Genomic DNA, 15,952 nt, shown 5'->3' on the forward strand with positions numbered 1-15,952 from the left:
CGGGAGGCTGAGGCAGGAGAATGGCGTAAACCCAGGAGGCGGAGCTTGCAGCGAGCGGAGATCCAGCCACTGCACTCCAGTCTGGGCGACAGAGCGAGACTCCGCCTCAAAAAAAAAAAAAGAAAAATTAAAAAGAGAAACAATAATGGGGAAAACTATAATCTATATTAAAGGATTAATATACCTAATACATGAAGAGTTTCTAAAAATAAAGGAAATGGCCAATAACCCTATAGAAAAAAAAAACCTGCTTGAGCGATGTAAAATTTACAGAAAAAGACATACAAATGGCTCTTAAACCTAGAAAAGCTCATTCATAGTAAGAGAAAGGCAAATTCTGCTTCTAGGGACCTCTTCCACAACACCCTGGCAAAAACATGAAAAGACTGACGTACAAGACTATTCACTGCAGCAATTTGTACTACAGCAAAAACTGGAACTAACCCAAATGTCTATTGATAGGGGGATGGTTAGACACACTATGGTACATCCACACAGTGAAGTGCCAGGTAGCTGTAAGAGGACTGAGGAGGATTCTTATAGACCACTGTGGAGTGATCGCTAGGATATACAATTAAGCAAGGGGGCCGGGAAAAAAGGCACAGTATACAGTATGGTACATACAGAATGGAATGCTACCATGTATCTACGAAAGTGGGTGATAAAATGAAACACAAATATTTACTTATAATAAGAAAGAAACAATGAGGAAAGAAAGGATTGGGTAGCAATAGAAGCTAGACTTCTTTGAATATACCTCGTTCTGTAAATTTGACTTTGTTATCACAAATATTTTACATAATTATAAAGGAAAAATGAATTTTAAAAGAAAAAGTAATTTTTAAAGTAAAACAAAAAAAACCTAGATGTATAAATCCACAGCTGGTGGCATAACCACAGAGTGGTGACTTTAAAATATAGTAAACTGACTGGACACACCTAGTGGGACAAGTCATAAGGACAAATAAAACTGCAAAATAAACAAAATCTTAATTTTCAGTTTTCCTCTGTTTGCTGATTTAGGTACTGTTTTATGAGACTGTTGTACTTCACGGGATAAAGCAAGTGAGTATTCTGTATCACTGAAAACCAAGGATTTTGTCGTAAGTTTAAAGCAGATAAAAATGTAAGATCAATGAGGTTAAGTAAAAATTCTGTACTATCAAATTTGCTTTCAAATTATCAGTATGTATTTATGAGGTATTTTATCATAAAACTAAAAACTTGATTTCCTTACCTATCCATTGAATGAATGAATTCCTAAGTCATGATAATCAATGTCTGTTAATATAATTAGGTGAAGTTTAACCCTTAATAGTTTAAGGTAGCAGGTTAAAATATATACATATATATAAGTATGGTAAAGTGGTGATGCAAACTTTGTAGCAGATGGAACAGACATACAAAACGTAAACTCGCTACCTGCCTCCTAATGTGATGCAATAGAAAGACCACTACTTAATAAGTATTGTTCTCCAGCACGCCCCTGACCCCCAGAATTAAACCTGTATCAAACTAAGCTCACAGATCTAACTATCGTTTACAGGAAAAGTGAGGGGTAGAGGAACATGTTAAACAATACCATGAGACCACAACCAGGAAAATGTAGAATCTAAGAATTCTGTTGGCCAAATGACCCACTTTCTTCAACACATAAACTTCAAAGGAAAAATAGGGGAAAGCTACATAGATTGAAAGACATTTTTTAAAAAAACGTATTTATTTATTTAGAGACAGTTTCGCTCTTGTCACCCAAGCTGGCAATGGCACGATCTTGACTCACTGCAAGCTCCACCTCCCAGGTTCAAGCGATTCTCCTGCCTCAGCCTCCTGAGAGCTGGGATTACAGGCATACGCCACCACACCCGGCTAATTCTGTATTTTTAGTAGAGATGGGGTTTCACCACATTGGCCAGGCTGGTCTCAAACTCCTGAACTTGGAAGATTAGCCTGCCTCGGCCTCCCAAAGTGCTGGGATTACAGCACCACGCCCAGCCAGATTAACAGATTAGAGCCACCGTGCTCAGCCAGATTAACAGAAATTTAAAAGGCATACCAACCAAAGGCAACTATATAGGTACTTGGCAGCTATAGAAACACATCGATTGTGGTTCTTTTACAGAAATTCTTATCATTTAGAGATACACAATGAAGTATTTATGGATGAAAAGAAATGATATATGGGATTCGCTTTAAAATAATCTAAAGGAAGGAAGGTGTCTGTTAATGATGGCATAAAAAGGGAGGACAATTCTTCTCACAAATAATGATTAAAAACCAAAGATATTTAAAACAACTACTTGAAGGTACTAGAAAATACTCAAGGGCAGAGAGAAATTCGAGAAACATTTACGGTTGAAACACTGGGGAACAACTCCCAGTTTATGGCTTGCCTACCCTGTCCCAGCCCAGATGACAGAAAGCCAGTCTTCCTTACCAGCTTGTGGAAGCAGTTAACATAATTCAGAGCAGCAGAGGAACTAGAAAGCAGGGTGGGGGGTATTGTAGAAGAGAGAGATGCAGAAGGGTTGAGATTCTAAATCTGAGAATATACTCTGCCCAAATTCCTGGGTATGGATGCTAAACTAAGCAAGCAAATAGAAGACCCCACAGAATAGAGTGAAAGAGAAGGCAGAAAGTAGAGGACATGCTGTCCTTGAAAGTCAGAGGTGTTCTTGGTGAGATGTGAGTCTGTTGTCTCTCTCACTAAGTGTGTTTCCAACCCACACTCAGACTGGGCTGAAGAAGGCAAAACTCTTACTGGCTTGAGGGTTGGGGGCAGAACACAATTGCTGGAAGAGCAGCTGAAGATTCAGGATGGGGAAACTCCAGAAGCAAGAAAATCACAGAGAGGTGAGCGCCAAAATCTCAGTATTGACTTTGCCCAAATCTTTGGCTGACCACTAAACTACACAGACACAAAGGAGACCCCCAAGAGACCCAGCTAAAAAAGCAGCAGCTAAAAGCTGAAAATAACCAGAGACAAGAGCTAATATACAATGTGATGGGACAAATTTTTTCATCTGAGTCCAAACAAGTTAAATGCCTATCAGAACAAAAAAACAAAAATCCTCAGAGCGGAACAGATTATAGTCTCCACAAATGTAATCTATAATATCTGGTTTTCAACAACAACAACAAAATTGCTAGATATGCAAAGAAATAGAAAAAAAAAAACAGCAGTCAACAGAAAATGACTCGTAAGTGGGCCCAGATGTTGGACTCAGTAGACAGACTTTAAAGCAGCAATGTTAAATATGTTCAAAGAACTAAAGGAAAATATGATAGATAATAATGAACAGAAGAATCTTAACAGACAAATGGAAAGTTTAAAAACCAAATGGAAACTCTAGAGTTGAAAAGTACAGTAACTTTTTTTTTTTTTTTTGAGACAGGGTCTTACTCTGTTGCCCAGGCTGGAGTGCTGTGGCACAATTACAGCTCAGCACAGCCTCGACTTCCTGGGCTCAAGTGATCCTCCTGCCTCAGCCTCCCAAGTAATTGGGACTACAGGCATGTGCCACCATATTCAGCTAAATTTTTCTATTTTTTGTAGAGATGGGATCCCACTATGTTACCCAGGCTGGTCTTGACTTCCTAGCCTCAAGCAATCCTCCCACCTCAGCCTCCCAAAGTGCTGGGATTACAGGTGTGAGCCACTGCACCCAGGGAAAAGTACAATAACTTAAATGAAAGATTTCCTAGATGAGCTCAACCGCAAATTGGAGATGGCAGACGAAAAAAAGCAATGAACTTAAAGATAGATGAATAGAAGTTATCCACTACAAAGAATAAAGAGATTAAAGAAAACTTAATCAAGCTGCAGAAAATTACTTTTAGGACAGTATCAAGCAAACCTGTGTAACACACATGTAAGTGGGGTCCCAGAAGAGAAGAGAGAGGGGAAGAAAAAATATCTCAAGAAGTAAAACTGTGAATGAAAACTTCCCACATTCAGTCAAAAATACTAATTTACAGGTCCAACAGAGTCAACAGCTCAACAAATACCAAGAAAGACAAACACAAAGAAAACCACACCTAAGTACATTATAGTCAAACTTCTGAAAGCCAAAGATAAAAACAGAACCTTGAAAGCAACAAGAGAAAACTAATACATTACAGAGTGACAATGATATATGAGCTGACTCAGAAACAATGGGTGTCAAAAGACATTAAAATGATGTATTCAAAATGCCAAAAGAAAAAATTCAGGCAAAATCAATACATTGTCACATAAGTAAAAAGAGAGAATAAACTGCTACCAGACCTGCACTATAAAAAAACCTAAAGAAAGTCCTTCAAACTTCTGGGAAAGAACACCAACCACATGGTAGGTCAAATATAAAGGCAAATGTGTCAGTAAGTAAAGTAAACTGTATATTATAACACAACCCAGGGGGCTAAGCCAGGGGGCTAGAGAGTACTGGCACATTTCAAACAAGATTGGCACTGGTACTGAAAATAGTTGAGACTGGATAACAGTACATAGGGGTTTATTATATAAAAGTAGAAACATTATAAAGAAAATTATGTGCCTACTAGAGTACACACTTCACATTAAAAAATATGTCTAAAGGGTTATTTTTTTAATTTATTCTTTTTTTTTTTTTTTTGAGACAGGGTCTCACTCTGTCACCCACGCTACAGTGCAGTAGCACATGCAATCATAGCTCACTGTAACCTCCAACTCCTGGGCTCCAGTGATCCTCTGACCTCAGCCTCTCAAGTAGCTAGCATTACAGGTAGGTGCACATCACCACACCTGATTAACTTCAGTTTTTTCTACAGACAGGGTTTCACTATGTTGCCCAAACTGGTCTCAAACCCCTGGGCTCAAGAGATTCTCCCACTTCAGCCTCCCAAAGTGCTGGGATTATAGGCATGAGCCACTGTGCCTGGCCTATTTTTTAGATAAGAGAGCAGAACACAGGACATAGCCCACACATATACCTTTTTACTTCTACAAAGGTTCTCAGTGCCACTCCTGGGGCCCCAAAATAACAATCTAGATTTCTCTTTACCTCTTTCCATACCACTAATACCCTCCTCCACTCAGTCAATTATTCTATAGATATCCCCTTTAGCTAAAATCAAAACAGAAAGATTACCACTACAAAAAATCTTTAGCAATCAGTGGGTTAAGAAGGAGGATATCTGAGAGGAATAGAAGCTTAATTTTTTGAGTGGATACATTATAAAATAATCTCTACATTTCATCTGTCCTGTATTTCATACAAACTAGTAATTTTCAACTTTGAGATAAATATAAAACCTATACCAAATGTGAACCCTCCAATACAGCCTAGGTTAATCTGAATAGTCACTTTATCAGGCTTGTGTGATCTATTTTGATATTTCCCTCTGATTAGAAATAACTGATGCTGAACAAAAAAAAAACCCCAAAAACAAAGAAATCTTATTTTTCTTAATGGTTAGGCTGAAATCCTACAAGGTTGTAGGGTTGTTCTGCCTCCTGGAGGTTTTGTGAGGCAAAGGATGTTGTTGCTTGTTATAGTCAAATACCGGCTCTTTTGATAACAAAGTGATAGTTAAAACAGGCTTCAACATGGAGCTTCTTACCAATAATCATTGAAGTGAATAGGTCTCTATATAAGAAATTAAACAGGAAAGGTTCATACCAGGCCTCAACTCCCACAACTGCAGTCACTATGTAGACAAAAGAAATAGTCTGGAAGGAAAATGCAGACAAAAGCATACAGAAGCATTAACGCTAGAAAGATCAGGAGTCACCATGCTTTATGCAACATTAAGTCAAGTCAAACAGTTTTAGTAAAAGCAAGAAGTATGCTTATATTTGGTATGTGGCAAGTCTTCTTACCTTTTGTGGCAAGTCTTCTTACCTTTAGAAATACAATCTTTTGGCCGGGCATGGGGGCTCATGTCTGTAATCCCAGCACTCTGGGAGGCCAAGGCGGGCTGATCACCTGAGGTCAGGAGTTCTAGACCAGCCTGACCAACATGGAGAACTCCCATCTCTACTAAAAATACAAAATTAGTCAGGTATGGTAGTGCATGCCGGTAATCCCAGCTACTTGGGAGGCTGAGGCGGGAGAACCCCTGAACCCTGCAGAGGTTGCAGTGAGCCAAGATCCCGCCATTCCAGCCTGGGCAACTATAGCGAAATTCCGTCACAAAAAACAAAAACAAAAACAAAAACAAACAAACAAAAAAAATCTTTTAGCCAACAATGCTATAAAATAACTAACTTCTAGACAATGCAAGCAACTGGCCATCATTTGGAGCACTTTAACAGCAACTCATAAATTGGTTAAGTTGTAAGATGATCCAAATTTACCCACCCAACCACTTCCTTCAACAAACACTCCAACTTCTGATTTCTTTACTGGAGACGTAGGTGCAAATGGGCAAAATGGCAACACAAAAAGCTGGGATTCAAAGGCAGGGAGAGTTAATAGCAAGGCCATTAAAGTAAGAAAAAAGAAATCTCTCTACACACTGAAAAGGTGGCAATGAACACAAAAAGCCAACCATTCAATTCTATGTGCATATCTTTCTTTACAAAATCAAGAGTTCAAATGAACATTTAATAACATTATGAAATTGTTAAATTTTTGGTGTAATACTGGCATTGTGATTTTTTTTAAAGGAAGCTCTTATTTAGAGATAGTGAAGTATTTATCATATAATATCAGAAATTTCCTTTAAAATAATTGAGAAGGGCTGAGCATGGTGGCTCATGCCTGTAATCCAACACTTTGGGAGGTGAAGGCAGGAGGATCATTTGAGGTCAGGAGTTTGAGACCAGCCTGGCCAACATAGTGAAACCCTGTGTCTACTAAAAATATAAAAATTAGCCGGGCATGGTAGTGGGCACCTGAAATCTCAGCTACTCGGGAGGCTGAGGCAGGAGAATCGTGTGAACCCGGGAGGCAGAGGCTGCAATGGGCTGAGATTACGCCACTGCACTCCAGCCTGGGTGACAGAGTGAGACTCCATCTCAAGGACAAAAACAACACAAAACAAAACAAAAACAAATAAAATAATTGAGAAAGGGCTCAGGGAGGTTATACATGAAACTAGAATAACCACGTGTGCTAACTGCTGAAGCTAACCAGTAGATATATTAGGGTCTATTCTACTTTTTCTTAGCTATTCTCTCTACTTTACTATTCACTATACTATTCTACTTTTTTGAAATTTTCCATAAATAAAAATAAAAAATTTTAAAGTACATATCAATTCTAATCAAAAAAGCCTAAGAGCAATAAAGAAGCAATGACAAAAGCTTTCCAAAAGTATCATGGCAATGTTGAAAATTTAAGGTAGAACACATACTTACCACCTGGCTAATGTCATATCCCCATGGCAGGAAAAGAATCCCTGTGTTATACTTTTCCCAGTGGGACAGGATGAAAGAAAACAAAACTACCCATAGCAGGAGATAAAGAACAAACACACTGACACCAGTCGATCCTCTTCCAAAGATGGAATAAACAGTTACAACAAAGTAAACACATGACCAACTATCCAGGCCATGATCAAAAAGCTCCCCTAAGGGAGTGCTAGAATTGGTTCTGCGAGCTTGCTTTCCGTCCACACCATCTGCAACAAAAACAAACCACAGGAAAAGTTCAACATATGCACCAGGATGGAGACAGTCTTCTTTAATCAACTGGAAAAAACAAAACAAAACAAAACAAAACAAATCAGCGTATCACAGAAATGTTAAGTATGGCTATCAGCCGGTACTATAAAAATCTAATTATTTAATTCTACACTTCAAAGAGTTCAGGGCCAGGCACAGTGGCTCATACCTATAATTCCCACACTTTGGCAGGCCAAGGCAGGAGGATCACTTGAGCCTGTAAGTTTGAGACCAGCCTGGGCAACATAGCCAGACTCTGTCTTTACAAAAAATTTAAAAATTAGCCACGCATGGTGGTGCGGACCTGTAGTTCCTGCTACTCAGGAGGCTAAGGTGGGAGGATTGTTTGAGCCCAGGAGTCTGAGGCTGCAGTGAGCTATGATCATGCCACTGCATTCCAGTCTGGGCAACAGAGCAAGACTCTGTCTCTAAAAAAAAAATTTTAAACGAAAAACAAAGATTTCAGGAATAAAATATATAATTTTTCAAAGTTTAATCTAAAAATCAAAATGTCATATTACACCAAATGGTGTCAATTTTAGATCTGAGAAAGCAGCATTTTACTTGGACTCTGAACACCTCCAAATCTATGCAACTACTGGGTTGTTTCACTAGCTACAAATTCTCAAGCTTCCAGCGAACATGCCATAGTAATTCCTCACACCTTATCTCACCCCTCCTTGCTCTAGGATCCAAAAGTACTTCAGTTACAACATCTACTTTATCCCATTTGAAATTATAATCACTTCTTTATAGATCTACTGCCCCCATAATCTTAAGTGCTTTCAGAAAATGCACATAGTGGATATTCAGCAAATATAAGAATTGAATTTACTGAAACTAATGCACTATTCTTGGTGCTATAAGGATTGGAAGAATCTTAGAATAAACTGTTTGTGCCCTCAGAGTATCTACAATTGAGAAAGGAACAGGCTGGGTGTGGTGGCTCACGCCTATGATCCCAGCACTTTGGGAGGCCAAGGCAGGAGGATAACCTGAGGTTAGGAGTCCAAGACCAGTCTGGCCAACATGGCCAAACCCTGTCTCTACTAAAAACACAAAAACTTAGCCGGGGATGGTGCGCACCTGTAATCCCAGCTACTTGGGAGGCTGAGGCAGGAGAATCGCTTGAACCCAGGAGGCAGAGGTTGCAGTGAGCTGAGATCACACCATTGCACTCCAGCCTGGGCAACAAGAGCGAAACTCTGTCTCAAAAAAAAAAAAAGAGAAAGGAACAAAACATGATAATAAAGCTACGGTATATCACAAACCATAGAAGAGTACAGATAAGGGAAAGGTTCTCTTTTAGGCTAAGATAATCTAGAATGGCTTTTCAAGTAGGTGAAATCTGAGTAGAGGACATAAAGAATGAGTTGGATTTCAGCTGATAAGACATAAAGAAGTATGTCATTTCAAAAGGAGGGAATGCTATCAGCAAAACACACCAGGGTGGAAAAGCACAATGCATGTTCAGAAAATGCCAAGTACTTTAGTTTGACTAGAGACTAGCATGTGAGGAGTGAAGTATATAAAAAGGTTAAAAAGGAGGTTTGAGCCAGTTAAAAGTTGTAGGGAATATGGGGAGTTACTAAAGGTATCTGAATAGAGAAATGACAAGAATGAAAGCAATGCTTCAGGAAGAGGCACCTGATGGTGTGAATGACAGGCGGCAGAGAAGGACACTAATTAGTAGGCCTCAACTGAGATGAAATGCAGTAGGAATAAGAAGCTGGTGGTAGGTGAGACATTGAGGAAATAAAAATGATAAAATGCAGCAAAGATGAGGCATAAGGCCTAAGGACAAGAAGAGAATCTCCAGTTTCTCTTCTGGGTAACGAAGATAGTGGTAGTGTTCATAGGAAAAAGGAAGTCAGAAGAAGCAGCAAGACTGACAGACAAGATGCAGAGTACAATTTCAGATACTGAAATTGAAGTGTTAGTGAGATATCCATATGGTAATGTCAAGGAACTCAATCCAAGGGTACTTATTAGGAACTCAGAACACAGATGAGGGCTAGACATAAACATGATATAAACATGGGAATCTTAACTAAGACTGTAGAGTGAGACTCACCATTACCAAGGGAATGAGGAGAAAGCCAGAGTTTAGGATAAAGCACAGTGGAACACCTTCATTTTACAGGCAGAAACAGAGGAGCCTGTTAGAGACAGCCTGTCTCACTGAATTATACACTTTTTCCCCCAAAAGAAACAGTTTGGTTAACTAAGTGTTTTAGAATTAGTCTAACTGTAAAAATTCAGAATAAGGAATTAAAAACTCTTATAATTACTGTTAATCTTGCTCACCAAAGTATATTCCCCAGTGCCTAGATCAGTCTGGGGCATAATACATTGTTGAAGACCTTATGAAAAGATGAATCCCAAACTCCCTATCCAAATACTACAGATTTCTGTTATACAGGGTTGGGAAAGTTTTTGCCCTGAAGTAGCTAAAATATTCCCAGAAAGTCTTTTCTCATTATTTACTGGCTTAACAATTTCCCATTTTCAATGTAACTCCTATGCAGTTATTACAATACTCAATTCATAAACTACGTATTAATTAGGTTTTATACATTTTCTCACTATACCCATTCCATCTCCACAAGTCTGAGGTCCAGATATGCTTTAGAATTTTTTTTTCTTAAAAAGGTAATTCAGGGCATATATCATATATTATCAGACTCCCCAGTAGGACACAGAGCAGCATCCTGTGATCAAACATCTAAGTATTTCTATAGCAAAATGTCATGAATAGTCACACTAGGTAGAATAAAGATTATAAACCGCTTCATGTTCATTCAAGACTGGTTTGCAACAAATAGTTCATGTCAGGTCGGGATTTTTGCCAAAAGCTGTGGGCCTAGAACACGTAGATGGTACATCAAAAGGATCTTATGGAGTGTTGTCAAAAGTCAGAGTTCAAGGGTCACTCTCAACTTTTCCCTATTCCTCTCAGCAGTCCTTGGCAACCAAATCCTTCAGCAGCACTTAAAGACCTGCTCATCTGTAATAACAAATGCGCAAAAGCCTCTGCCTAAATATGTAGCTTTTAACTAAATTTTCCCCTAATTCTTCTAGACGTCACTGATTTCTTCCTTTTCCAAACTCTTGCAGCTCTGGTCAGCATGACATCTACCATATCAGTATTTAATCATGTAGCAGGTTATGGTGGTTTTATGAGAACAAGTCACTTTTATCTGAAGAGATCTAAGCAACTTGAAGTCAGGGTCTGCTATTTTACATGTATTTAAAAACTATGTACTGAGTGTCTACGATACTGGGGATAGAGTAGTGAACAATGCAGTATTCACTTTCACAAAACTTAACATTTTAGTTAGAAAAGAGAGATAACAAGCAAGCAGGAAAGTAAATAGATAACATGTTACATGGTTTTAAGTGCTATGGAGAAAAATAAAGCAGGGAAGGAGGAGAGAAGAATGCAGGACAAACCATGCGGATAATCCTAATGAAAAGCATTCTTGGCAGAACAGATAGTATAGTCTAGCACAGTAGGCTTCCCTGCCCACTCCCTGACCACTCTCTGTACCAAAAAAGAACTGATCACTTCCTTATGTGTTCTCCCACTGTGTTCTATCATAGTATCTATTTTTTAATTATTACATATGGCAGTATTACTTCCCAAACTTAAGCAAAAATTATGTCTTATTCCAGAGGTTGGTAAATACTTTTTAAAGGCCGCATGATAAATATTTTAGGCTTTGCAGGCCACAAGTCTTTGTTGCAACTATTCAGCTGTGTCTTTATTGCAGGAAAGCAGCCATAGACAATATATTAAGGAATGAGCATAGATGTGTGCCAGTAAAACTTTACTAACAAAAATAGGCTACACATCAAATTTGGCCCACAAGTAGTGTTTTACCAACTCATCTTATGCTGCGAAACCCTCACAATGAATGACAATATTTTTTGTAGAGAGACTCAAAAACATATTTATCAATTTGAACAGGATACTAATAAACTCTAGTTAAAATGAATGAAGCACAGGAGAAAATGTTATTTTAGTAGGTGGCTATCCTTGCTGATTCACCAGTCACTGACTATAGTAAGTATTGACCAATTCCTTACCTAGAGTGTAGGCTACGAAGTTGAGGATGCCCACTACAATCCAAACCCAGTCAGGCACATGCTTGTGACCTGGTGCTGAAAAGGAAACCAACTAAGATTTTAATACAGTTTAAGTATAGTAGTTCTTACCATAGCATATACTGACAGTGAGAAGTGTTGCTATTTGTTCATTAGAAGTTAAAGTACTTTACAATATATTTTGAATCCAAAATTAGGTACACAATATCAGGAAACTGATAAAACCAAAAAAGCAATTCCCAGCCCCTCATAAACAGTAAAGCATTTATTTTGCGCTTTTATCAAAACTCAAGACTGAGTGTTCACCTTTACTTGAAAACAAATACTTTTCATGTGCCCACAATGAAAAATAATGTATTTTTGGAATTTAAAAACTAACTGCATTTAATCTAATTCTTGTTGTTTATGATTGTATTACAAACTTGTAATAAGCATTCACCTTATCCTTTCCTATACTATTAATTAGCTAAACAAAAGACCTTTTGATTTGGATATAGACAGATCACCTCAACTGAATGATTTGGGCATCAGAATCATTCTGAAATATCTGGAGCTCACTTTTTCCCCTAAGACAAAACAACTGAGAATCAGAAAGTCTGGGTTCTAGTCCTGGCTTTGTAATCAACCAGCAGTGTAACCTTGAATGTATCATTTAATCTCTCCCATCTTGTATTTTCCAAATATATTGGGAATAGATGGTTTATCTGGTCCTTCAACTTACATGATTTGGGGAGATATATATAACATTTACGTATGTTTGCTTCTCTTAATAACTAAGTAAACAATCTTATTTAGAGTTATCAAAGAAAATAATATTTCTAGTTACAAAGATACATTCTTTAGGGTGTCCTCAGGATTAAAATATAAAAAAAATAAAAAAATAAAAAAATTTTTAAAAACCCACAATATCCAAACAATGCTTAACAAAATTTAATCTTACTCTTTATTCATGTGCATTTTATGATCTTCTCATGCTTCAGAGTCGGCATTTCCAACTTCAATTACCATTTTATTACATGTACAGAAGCTATGACTAAAAGTTTCAGTAAAGTTCCGCATATGTATACTTTCAATATTCAGAATTTCTATAATATCAAAAGTCTTGGTGAGGCACAGTGACTCACACCTGTAATCCCAGCACTTTGGGAGGCCAAGGCGGGTGGATCATTTGAGGTCAGGAGTTCAAGACCAGCCTGGCCAACACAGTGATACCCTGCTCTACTAAAAATATAAAAATTAGCTGGGCATGGTAGTGTACGCCTATAGTCCCAGTTACTCGGGAGGCTGAGGCAGGAGAATCACTTGAACCCGGGAGGCGGAGGTTTCAGTGAGCCAAGATAGCATCACTGCACTCCAGCCTGGGCAACAGAGCGAGACTCCGTTTCAAAAAAAAAAAAAAAAGTAAAAAGCGTCTTAAGTGTTTGAAACTCCAAATTTTTCTACTAAAACAATGTTGTCAGTGGTACTCAGTTTCTCCAGGTCAGTCCAGAAAAGTCTGCTGAACTCATACACAGATGAATTATAACACTAACACTCCTGACTACACCATTTCTAAGTATTACTGTTGGAAAATAAATTCTCTTAGAAAGCAAAAAATGCCCATCTCTCTCCATCTTTCTGTTCCTCTCAATGCAATCAACTGACTGAACAATAAAAACAAAACTTGTCTCCAACTATTCCCTCTTCATCCCAATTCTTTGGCCTGGGGCAGAAGCTTGGTGTGAAACAGAGTGAAGATAAAACAGGTGAGTGAGAAGATGTTGGAGCAGAGGGCGGGAGGAGGCTGACCACTGGCTCCAAAAGGGCCTCCTTCCACTCTTCCCCAATAAGGGTCCAGACTTAGCAATAAATACTTAAGGTCTAAGAACCATTTTCAGAGGAAACTAGGAGTCATTCAAGTCAAGTGGGGATGCAAGGAAGGAGGAAAGACAATCACATTTCCTTCAGAAGAAAGGGGATTTTTCTTTCCTGACTAGAAAAGGAGAAAGGATATTCCTAGAGCTGACAGGTAAACTGAGCCCTGTTTGTATTCGTGTTTAGGCAAAGTTTTGAGTTTTAATTTTCCATCTTCATGCAAACCCAATTATTCTTTATCTGCCAAAACCTCACTGCTTTTTAGGCAACATATCTAATTCAACAGGCAAGATGCTGCCATTATAATATCCAAAATTTTTTGGAAATATGAACATTTTAACAGAACCAGAAAATAAGCAACCACATTTCATTTTTCTCTACTCAGACATTTTAAATTTTATAATAAAGTAGTATTCTTACCTGAGGCATAGAAGTCAGGATCAAAGTATGCCATTAGTAGAAAATTGAATACAACCAGCAGAAAGCCAGAAAAAGTTATCAGATTGGGTGCCAGCCAAGTAGGAAATACCTATTTTTGCAAAATAATTATAAAATAATTAAAGTAGAAGAATCTCTATCCAATATATACAACATGCAAATTGAAGTCATAAGTTTGAAAGATCATATGGAGAAGTTATAGACATGTAAACCATAATCTCCATTAGCATTATTTCTTCTATCCTCTATATTTTAACTACCTCTGTAATTAGCAAACTTCTATAACATTAAGTCTATTTTAGAAAATTTTAAATGGGATTTTACAAAAATGACAAATCCCAGGGTATAAACTTCAACAGTAAGATAAATCAAAAGGTATGTGACTAAGGAAAGGGAGGATGGGAAGGGTAGTTTCCCTAGATATCTTACGAAACTGAGAGTTGCATTTATAATACTCCATAAAATAGGTTAAAATCTTTAAAACGTACTAATACAAGAAAGTACATGCATATTAATTATCTTACCTTTACTATAGTGTTCCAAAATGGATGCATGACATACAGAGAAAGTGGATTGGTATCCACAGCACTGTACTGTTAAGAAATTAAAGAAAATATTCAGAGTAAATCTTTGTCTACTAGTAAACAGAATAACATTTCTCAAATGAAAACAATAGTAAAGCCAGGTGCAGTGGCGCATGCATATGACCCAGCTACTCAAAAGGAAAGAAAGTAATAGTACAAAAATAATACAAGCCAGGCATGTTGGCTCACACCTATAATCCTAGCACTTTGGAAAGGCCAAAGAGGGCGGATCACTGAGGTCAGGAGTTTAAGACCAGCCTGGCCAGTGTGGTGAAACCCCATCTCTACTAAAAATACAAAAATTTGTTGGGCTATGGTGGCACACGCCTGTAATCCCAGCTACTCAGGAGGCGGAGGCAGAGGTTGCAGTGAGCCAAGGCTGTGCCACTGCACTGCAGCCTGAGCAACAAAGCAAGACTTGAGTCTCAAAATAATAATAATAATAATACAAAAATAACCTGGAGAATACATCTCTTTTTATGATGTCCTAATCTGAGTAGCAAAACTAGAATAGCAACATAAATGAGGCAAAGACTATCAAGCACAGTCAGATATTATTTTTATGGGAGAAGGAAAGGGGAAGTCTAAAGATCAACCCCAAATGACAGAGTTAATCACAGCGGTTGTTTCATTGGCACATACTTATCCACAGTCCAAATCGCCAGGATAATCACTGACTCATCCTTCACTCTCAATCAGCTTTTACATTACAGTGTTTCAGTAGAGAAATTTATATTGCTTACATGTCCTCACTTATTGCAGGATCAGTAAAATGCACACTGCATGCATTCAAACACTAACCACACACCTTCTCAACCTCCTTCATCCCTCTCAACTTAGAGGAATCTGTGTTTCCTCTTGATACCATTATGATACATTTACTAGCTGTTAGAGCTTGGGCAAGTTACTTAATATCTCTGCCTTTGTTTCTTCACCTGTAAAATGAAGACGATAGTCCTTACCTCAAGGAATTGTCATAAGGATTAGATAAGTGAAAACAGTACCTGACCTACAGTAAGTACTATGTAAGTATTAGCTATTATAATTACATATGTTTTAAGTTCCAAAGGAATGACAGATCCCCATATAGCAGGATACTGAATTGCATAAATATGCAAAGGAAGACAAAATAGGTTAGGGTTGTATGGTAAGGGAGCTTATTCCCCAGTTACTGAGCTATTTAATAAGAATGTAGGCCGGGCGCGGTGGCTCAAGCCTGTAATCCCAGCACTTTGGGAGGCCGAGACAGGCGGATCATGAGGTCAGGAGATCGAGACCATTCCGGCTAACACGGTGAAACCCCGTCTCTACCAAAAAATACAAAAAAAACACTAGCAGGGCG

General features: G+C 38.1%; 1 protein-coding gene across 1 annotated transcript in view; it reads right to left on the bottom strand.

The window, feature by feature from the left end:
• The window catches only part of EPT1 (ethanolaminephosphotransferase 1), a 50,642-nt gene that overhangs the window by 15,056 nt on the left and 19,634 nt on the right, over window positions 1-15,952 (bottom strand). The window contains exons 2-6 of the mRNA XM_011950283.1: window positions 14,551-14,619; window positions 14,009-14,117; window positions 11,717-11,791; window positions 7,322-7,584; window positions 5,581-5,689 (exon numbers count right to left, since the gene is read on the bottom strand). Of these exons, the coding sequence (XP_011805673.1) occupies window positions 5,581-5,689; window positions 7,322-7,584; window positions 11,717-11,791; window positions 14,009-14,117; window positions 14,551-14,619 (625 nt within the window). The remainder of the gene's footprint in view (window positions 1-5,580; window positions 5,690-7,321; window positions 7,585-11,716; window positions 11,792-14,008; window positions 14,118-14,550; window positions 14,620-15,952) is intronic.

The sequence above is a fragment of the Colobus angolensis genome, unplaced genomic scaffold, assembly GCF_000951035.1.
Source record: "Colobus angolensis palliatus isolate OR3802 unplaced genomic scaffold, Cang.pa_1.0 Scaffold109, whole genome shotgun sequence".
Lineage (NCBI taxonomy): Eukaryota > Metazoa > Chordata > Mammalia > Primates > Cercopithecidae > Colobus > Colobus angolensis.